A 9,118-nucleotide genomic window follows, 5' to 3' on the forward strand; every position below is an offset into this window, starting at 1 on the left:
TGTAGTTTTTTGCGGGACCTCCTATTAGGGTGAAGATCATAATTTGACTTGATTGTGTCATGCCAACAATGCAAAGCAGTGACAGATGCTGGGCGACGATAACTAGAATCTCCTACTTCTCAACCCGTTTCTCTATTCTGACATATTGAGAATACCGTAGTCTGACATAACACTGAGTAGGTAGACAATAAAACGGCACAATTTTACAATTGCTATTGATGTTTGAGTCATTCTGTATTTTGTTTTTTTTTGGAATATCGCAAAACTCTGTAATTCGTCACATGACTCTCCGAACTTTTACCCCAGTGGGGGGGGTATAAAAGTGAAGAACAGAAGATCATTCTGGTTTCTGTTTTCCTCACGTGCAAGGTGAGAGTAGACCCTACTACTCCTCCGGCAGATCACCTCTTATCATGGCAGACCAGGAAACGCGCCAAGTCCTGCAGCAACAGCAAGACGTTATTGCAACACTGCAGAACTAAAGTGGCGTCCAGGCAAATCAACTGGAACCTTTGGTACAAAATCCGACTATCACAACTCTACAGGCGCAGTCAAACGGATGACAACGGATTTTTGTGATTGGGTTTCGCCCTGAAAAACCGAGATCCGAAATGACGGCATATAGGAGTCTCCACGGACACCTGCACGAGTATTTCGCTTTGCCAATGGGCGCAACTTTCATCCTCTACTGCTTCAACTGCCTTATGATCGCCTTCCGGAAACTGATACACGACGCAAAGGGGGTAAGAATTTTACTGTCTGCGGACGATCTGATGTACCTGAGCCCAGAACCGCTGCATTGCAACTTCGTAATCACCTGGTGCGGATGCTATGACCTCGACTAGCTTGTGGAAAATGTCACATCTTCAGGTCAGTCCGAAAGGCGGACAATCTCGACATACACGTCGACCTCGATTTGGGCCAGTTCCAACAAAGTATCCAACAAAGGCTCCTGATAAGAGACTACAGGAGTAGTCGTAATTCTAAATACGTTAATAACGTTTTACGCCGTCAGCCCGAGAGTATTATTTGGGACTTGTTCTCAAATTAATTTATGTATAGGTGGGTCAGCCCGAGAGCACGTAAAAGTAAATTCTCAAATTATCCCATTAGCGTTAAACATCGAAAATATAGCTTTTACCTGGACTTAAAATGAACAGGGCCCCTAGATAAGAAACCCTGTATCTAGGGTTTCATAACGTACACATGTACTGATTTTCACCAAAATCTGACTATAACACGCTAAAACTGCACATATACACGTCTGTTTATTGTTATCCGCACGTTAAGGAGAGCTAAGAGGGGTGTCTCTGAGCTGACGCTATTGATAGAGCCACTGTTGAATGTAGTACCCCTGTCACGCTTCAAGGGTGTGGTGGCCATCGATGCTAGCTTTTTTTTTCACACGCATGCAGCATCTTGTGCATCAGAGATTGTTTTGGAAAGAAGCTATGTGAGCTTCCTACAACTCTGTTCTTCGTCATGAGAATGGTAATGCAGGTGTACTGCTGTATTCGACGGGTAGAGGGTGGCAGAGCAACTAGCAAATGCTAGTCGTGCAGAAGAAACGAAGAAGCTTCTACAGCGAGTGTTTGCGTTTCAGAGGTAAGAGATAGATAAGAAGGACTTTGACGAGGCAAAAACATGTAGAGGTGCAGTTTCTACGTACAAGTACGAGGCTGCGCTATACCTTATGCTACTATGTAATGACATGGGGATTGAGTTTATTGTAGCTCCACAGGAAGCGGAGCAACATATTGCTGCTTTGCAAGTAGATGGGCTAGTAGATTATATCATGGTGTATGATACCGACTATATTGTGCTTGGCTGCGATAACTTAGTCGTTGATTCCCGATGGCGGACAGGTTCTATGAATGTTCTGTTTCGGTCTCAATGTACAAGAACAGCGGTGAAGGCCATGCTTGACGTTCCACAGAAGAAGTTGACTGAATACCAGCGAAGTATATGTGATCTAGGATTTGATCGTGCTATTCTTCTGGCAGCTTTGCTTATGAAAACAGACTTCCGTGAGAACACTGGCATGGCACCACGAATACTATGTAATATGCTTAAGAAATATAGAAGGGATTAGAGATTGCGCGTAATGGTAACACTGCCAAAATCGAACAAAATTAGCTCGATATAATACAAGTAAAGTTGATGTTCTTCTGTCAACCAGTATACTACAAGCCTACCGAGTGCTCCATGCCTTTCATTAAGAAGGTATATACGCAAAAGCTAGAACTGCTCGATCTCACTCCGGAACAGAGAAGCACGAAACATCCTCATACATATATGGTATGGATTTGAAAGATACACGGAACTGGGTTATTGGAATGTACAATGTTGTTTGTCCCCCCTGGCTGGCAGTGTGGAAGGAAAGGATAGGTGTGGCAGGATTGCCTTATGAGTCTATAGACTTTGAGAAGGAAACGGCAAACTTCAAAGCATGGACGGCTATTCAGCTTAGACAATATGCTAAAGAAAGATCCATCGCAATTCCTAAAGCATATGAAGCTAAGGCAAACCTGGTGGAATATCTTCGGTACAATCTGCTGGCATGCAAAGCAGTAATTAAGAAAGAGATTGTACCTGAAGCACCTGCCACACTAGTGAAATCACGTATCGAGTTAGAAGACGATGCACGGGGGCGCTTCAATGGTATAAAATTTGAACTTTATGATCAAAATGTAGTGCAATAAGTACACATCACAGCGAAGGAGGTCAAACCCTACTTTGAAGTGCACGCGTACACACAAGAGCCACAGAACAACAAGCCCGACGGGGTGTTACATTGACATATGCGTTTAAGGATTGCTTTGATGAAGATAAGAAGATGGAACTATTGTGCGTGCGAGGTGCTGTGAGTCGTTCAATGCAAAGTGGCACCATAGATATGTTATGCATCCTTCTCATTGGGAAAAAATCTGGTACCAGTGACCTTGTGGTGGAATTAGTAGACGATTCGTTCTGCTGCTTTCCAACCGGATTGACCCCAGCCAAACTAAAAGAGTTCTCGCCGTGCCACAACCATGTTGACTGTGTTCATGTACGGGCAGTACTTGAGCGCATCATCGAATTAGGCTCAGCTGGCTCAACAGATGAAACTAATACTTGGATTAAAGGATCTAATGGTACAAAAGTAAATGCAAACCAGCCTTCCGTAGAGCTGATAGCCGACTGTGTAGAAATGAGTAGGGATCTTAAATGCGCTACCATCCGTAGCCAGTTCAATCCGCTTACTTATGAGGATAGGAAGGCTTTAACTTTACCACCCAGCGATGAAGATATCAACTTGCTTGTGACTTATCGTGAAGCCAAGATTGAAACGAACAAATACAAAGATCGGGGTCTTAAAATAAATATGGTGCCAGAGATAGACGATGATTTTGATTAATTAAACTTTTATTCTTATCCCAGGAAACAGGTATCCACACAGTCGTCGATATTAACCGCCACGCTTTCGATATTAACTCGTACATAATCTGGATCGATGTCATTTGCTTTGTTCATATACCAGTCTGGTATAGGTGTCTTTAGGTTCACAAGTTCCCTCGCCACTTGTATCACGTGATCTGCAAGATCAACTTCGAATAGCGAAACCACGCGACTGTGTAACGAGCCTATGGCGCTAAAATTTCTGAATTTTTTCATGTTTCGCTCAATGTTTATGCGTTCTCTGGCAATGAATCTCTCGTCAGCTGCACGCTGCTGCAAAAAGTCTAGTTGCCCGTTTTGTTTCTTTCTTTGCGTACATACGTATATCAAGTGTCTTTCCAGTTGATATCGATTCGTGAGTCCCTTATCGTACAAATAGCAAATGAATATAGTTTCCTATACTACATCTGACAAGGTAACCGCCGTTCGCATCTTTCTGCCATAGTTCTCATTATTGTGCCTACACTGTACTGTCATCTTGTTGCTAAGCTCTGTATCTCGTGGCGCTCTGTTCGTTTAGTCGGACACTTGCGAGCATTCATAACAGTAGAAAGTACTACTATAAACACAGGTACAGCATCTCCTTTTGGCGTTACACGTTTGCGCTTCTTGCTTGGTGTATTACCTATGAACTGATCTGGAGAAAACTGTCTTCTATGCACTCGTAAGCCTGTTCGACCGTCAGTATCCTCAATCTGTTTGTTCAGTTTACGTTGCAGCTTAACGTCTAAAACTACACGTGATACCCAGAGTTTCGTTTCTTATCACGGGGTAGCTCGTGACCATTCTCGAACATTGTGTTTTCGCCGCTTTCATCCTCTCCCAAGGTACATATACATTTAACAACTTGTTGCTTGTGTGACTGTAATTTGGTGACTCGATCTAACTGGTAATCCCTCGTCTATTGAAATTCACGCAAAGGTTTGGCGTTGATGCACACCGCGATCTGCCAGTTACCCTTGAAAGTTAGCTCGTCCAGAGGAAAGTGTTTGGCATTGACGGAGCATGATTCTTCTTCCCATCTCTCTCTAGTATCCTGTGTAACGCCTGGTTGTACACTGTGCAGCCACTCTAGAGCGCGTACATCAGCCTCTTTTACAAGCGTTTGGTTATTAGGTTTGACTGACTTCACTAGTGACATATATATGTCACCTTCTTGTATACAGCCACGTATGCCACACATACACTGTGGCATGTACTTCTTTCTCTTCTTAGCCTCCGGCTCGCCTTGTCGCTCAGACTTACGCTACATACTGGACAAACAAGTAGTGTCTTATCAGTGCATCTATAACGTGCATATGCGTGCATAGTCAGATCTGGGTGAAAATGGGTACATGTATATAATTCTACCCTGGTCAATCTAATTGGTTGAACACTATTAGTACACATACCATCAGTATATAATTGGGGGTGAGATCACGAATGAAATCAATTCGAACGCACCACTTTTTAGTAACACTCCTACTTTACTGATAGTCCGCACCCAACACGCTACTTTAAGGTCCGAAGCAATGGCAACGATACTTGGGCAAATTCCGCCTCACACACGGTTTTACCCGCAACCTTACCACCACATTTTCGAGAATCACAACAAAGGCTACTGAACAAGCAATAGTGGATAGGTCTGAAGCAGTGGGAACGATGCTTGGAGTTTGTCCAGCAGGCTACCTTTGCCGTTCCCACAGCGAGTCCTTACTTAGTTGACCTCCGCCAACAAGCGAAAAAAAAATCACGTAAAAACAACCCATGACAAGCCAACGTCCAGCTCTCAAGTTCTACATTCGAGAAACTAAAGAAGTTGGTATACACTCTGGCGAATCACCAACCACGAGAGATTTTCATCAAAACTTCTTAGAATATTTTTTTGACGACGGAGACTTTTGATGCACACCTGGCGCGCTAGTCTCCCTCGGAGGCAGTTTGACCAATTGCGGTTCTGTACTGGAATTACGTGCGATAACCCCCTGCCTTCTACACTTCTGGAAACGCCAACATTTCGACTTCCAACAGCCAATATTAGCTTTAGCAGTTTCCACGACGGCACTAGCAGCTCTGTAACGTAGTCAATTTCGTAGCTACTTCATGAACCAGGAGTTGTTGACTCTCACATCGTCAATTTATTGCCTGCAGGCGAGATGGTCAGCAGCTGTTGCGTATATCCCCGGAGCGCTGAGCTCCACAGCGGACACACTATCAAGATCGGGCAAGCTGCTACAGTACAGCTAGACACTGAGCCCCCAAGTAGCTCATCAACTAATTACGGAGTGAGTATCGACTGTGAAAGAACAACCCAAGGACCCGTTCCCGAAAACATACTATCAACGATAGGACAAGCAGGTACATCTGTACTCAGCAACTTAGGACACAAACAGCCACAGCGATTTTGATCGCTCCGTTACGGTTAAAGGCACCTTGGTGGCCAAATCTGTGCAACATGGCAATCAGTCTACGTCTGTTGCTGCCCGGCGACGTGCAGTATCCGGTCAATACGGCGCAACGTCTCTGCACACAACCACCACCTTGGTGGTTCGTAGCCGTTCTAATATGTCGTCCCGCGAAACTAGGCTATTTCAATATTTGGCTATTTCAATGTTTCCACGTTTCACGATTGGTTTACAATCAGCGGTATCACAGACGGGACAACACGCCAATATATCACAGAAATTAATTACTTTCGCAGTATTTCGCGTTATGTTGCTATCCGACCGATTCCTCGTCTATTTGATACAAGAGCAAAACATGTAGCCCCTACAGACACATTTGGTCAGCGCACAACTAAATCAGATGACTACCGTCATATGGGGTTAATTAAAGACAGCTTACAAGTACATTTTAATCCTCGACGGCCGTGCAACATCGACTAAAGAGCTGGCAAGGATTTATGCTTAACAGTTTACAACTGTTCTGCCATATCAGTACACTGGCGCGCACTCCTCGATTTCTTCTTCCTTGTCGAGCCCCGGATTTCATTATAAATAGTCCGGTCTACATTGTATTCAGCAATGCGGACACGACAATGTTCCGAGTACTTTCGCCACACAGGCACACCTGGTACAGCCGCAAGTATTTGCTTCTCTCAAGGCACACCCGCACCAAGCTATGCGTTTCCTTGGATAGCAATACATCCGGTGCAACATCTTTTCGACGGTAGATAACGACGGGATAGATGACATCACTGGAACATCCGGTGCTCAGCATAAAGTATCAGTTTGTCGCCGCCGGTATTCTGCATCAGCTCGTTACACCACTGACCTCGCGTTTTGGCAATCAACACTACCCAACCCATTATCAGCGCCATTATGGACATACTAAGCATGGGTTCGGTAATCCTACGCTAGGGCAATAATCCTTACTCTACACGATGCTTTTTCACGGGGACCTAACGGTGGCTGGAAGCACAACAACATGAATACCGCGATTTTAAAAAAAGCTATTTTGTTTGAGTCATCATATTTGTCATTCCAGTCACATGACTCCTTTAAATTTTTACTCCAGTGAGGAGTATGAAGTGAAGATCATAGGATTCTGATCATCTGTTCTCCTCATATCCCACCCTGACGCGCTCTTTTCATCTCTTTCCCTTACAAATGCATGTATCAGCACCAGTCGTCACTAATGAACATGAGTCGTAGACCGGACACCGCTCATTCTTGTACACGACGCTACGTCAGCTTAATGTACATATTAATTATACTCACTAATAGCAATGCAACTAGCATACTGCTCTGTAACCTTGAATAGAAACAACTTCACCACCCAGTATGTGGTAGTTTGTTAAACACACGCAGTGTGATCCGCAGTCACATTGTGTGTCGTATCGTAAAGTCCAAATAAAATAGTAAAACAACATTAATATATCACATTATTCCCAAAAAATAATATATTTAGTTGACTTGCCTGTGGTACAAGAATAGATAAACATGCATTTTTCATTGCTTCCATTCGCGAGCATTAGCCTGCAGGACATTTTTTTCTTCTCGGAGCGTGTTCAACTGAAACCGTATTATCATCCTTCCGTTTACTGGTTCCAATATGTCGCAATAGGGCTACTCGAGTCCTTTAGGCTGATTTATGTTGTTTTTCTAACGTTCCTCACATAATATCGGTGAAATAATACTGACCGCCATAGATTTAGTCACGCATGTATTGCTACCCGGGTGGATCTGTAAGTGTAATTCAAGGAATATTCTCTTTTCACATATGAACCCTTGAGTTATCACTAGTGCGATTCCGTGAAAGTGTACATCATCATTATTTTTTGCAAAGTATCACAGATATTCCTGCCCTGTGGAAAACGGACAAGTTATAATGCAGCTGTATCAAAATTAACCTGTCACCAGCATTTGATTGTTTGACAGCTGTAAAGATAATTGGTTGGCATGCAGGAATGTCAGCTTGCTTGGCATTTTGACGGACTTGTATATTATATATCAGAGATTGCAAACTTACGTGAGGTATCTATTGCGATCGAACACCTATGTGAATTGTGCTACTGGGAAGAAAAACCGCACTCAGCTCACTAATTTAAGATTTTGCTAATGCATTATACATATTTAGTTCTTGAATACGCCGCCATGTATTTAGCCTTGGATCAATTCTAAGTGTATTTAACTGTACTTCATGCACATCGGTGGCGATTGGTCTTTTTACCTCGAGATTTTCATTATCTGTAGGCTTAGAATGTACTACCTGCGTCTTGCAATATTCGAAAGCGTAAACTTTATAACTACCCAAGACCGCTGTCAATCAAAAGTAGTGGCGTGCACGCATTCAAAGCTGATTAGTATACTTTTGTTACTTTGACGTCGAGACTGATTGATACTTTCTGTTGTGATATCGGTTCATTGTGCACGTTATATTGACTTGTACGCCTCTGCTACGCAGCTTAAATCTCCGTCATGCAGTTTATATATAGTTATGCTTGGTATTTCAGCGTTGATATTTGGCACATCTCTGCGCCTCAGACGTAAGCCACACCCAACCCTTTGCAGAGCAGGTCTAGCGCATTCAGTACCGTTTTTTCGGTTTGGGTTGTTCCAGTATCAGCTCTCTCTCCGTCCATGCCAATCCGTAGACTATCCGTACGCGAATTCGTACTCTCCACACCCCCACTGGCGGTCTCATTCTGTTGCGCGTTTCCTTCGGCACCCTTCCCACTCATCCTCGATGTAGCTCCAGCTCTGGGATTCATACCCGTTGCGCGATAGCCTTGTTTGAAGAGAATGTACTCGGCTGTATGCTTGAGTGCGTATGTTTGGAGGACGTGTTCGGCATTGTGTGTTGGTCTCCAAACCCCTGCCTGCTCAGCTCTCAGTCGTCTTGGGGATAGACGCGCCGCTGGGGCGTATAAATCCATATTCGGATCGTCAACTGAGTTGGAGAAGGAAAACAATCCTGGAATAAGCTGAAGTTTCATGAAGGTGCATATCTGACAGGGCCATTTGGAGTATATGTCAAGCTATCATATTACACAGGACCAACAGTACATAGTGCCCAATCCCACTTATGAGGAATGCGACTACCCATACACTGTATTTCTTGGCGGACTATACAATGTAAACACAGCATACTGGTGGAACCTGATAGTCTTGCCATGGGAAGTCAGGACACCCAATGCAGATAACTGGTTGTGCAGAAGGACCACAATGATAAAATAAAATAAAATAAAATAAAAGAACAA

General features: G+C 43.7%; 3 protein-coding genes across 3 annotated transcripts in view; 2 read left to right on the forward strand and 1 right to left on the reverse strand.

Moving 5' to 3' along the window:
- Positions 1-2,300: 2,300 nt before the first annotated feature.
- Positions 2,301-2,702, forward strand: SARC_10480 (hypothetical protein; the record flags this gene model as incomplete). Its single annotated transcript, XM_014295475.1, has 1 exon — positions 2,301-2,702. The coding sequence occupies one exon, from the start codon at positions 2,301-2,303 to the stop codon at positions 2,700-2,702; it is 402 nt and encodes a 133-aa protein (XP_014150950.1).
- Positions 2,703-2,836: 134 nt separating this feature from the next.
- SARC_10481 (hypothetical protein) lies at positions 2,837-3,397 on the forward strand (the record flags this gene model as incomplete). Its single annotated transcript, XM_014295476.1, has 1 exon — positions 2,837-3,397. The coding sequence occupies one exon, from the start codon at positions 2,837-2,839 to the stop codon at positions 3,395-3,397; it is 561 nt and encodes a 186-aa protein (XP_014150951.1).
- Positions 3,398-8,216: 4,819 nt separating this feature from the next.
- Positions 8,217-9,118, reverse strand: part of SARC_10482 (hypothetical protein) — a gene marked incomplete at its 5' end in the record, with an annotated part of 5,346 nt that continues 4,444 nt past the window's right edge. Inside the window, one exon of the mRNA XM_014295477.1 lies at positions 8,217-8,808. Coding sequence (XP_014150952.1) covers positions 8,399-8,808 — 410 coding nt within the window. The remainder of the gene's footprint in view (positions 8,809-9,118) is intronic.

The sequence above is a fragment of the Sphaeroforma arctica genome, assembly GCF_001186125.1.
Source record: "Sphaeroforma arctica JP610 unplaced genomic scaffold supercont1.1265, whole genome shotgun sequence".
NCBI lineage: Eukaryota > Ichthyosporea > Ichthyophonida > Sphaeroforma > Sphaeroforma arctica.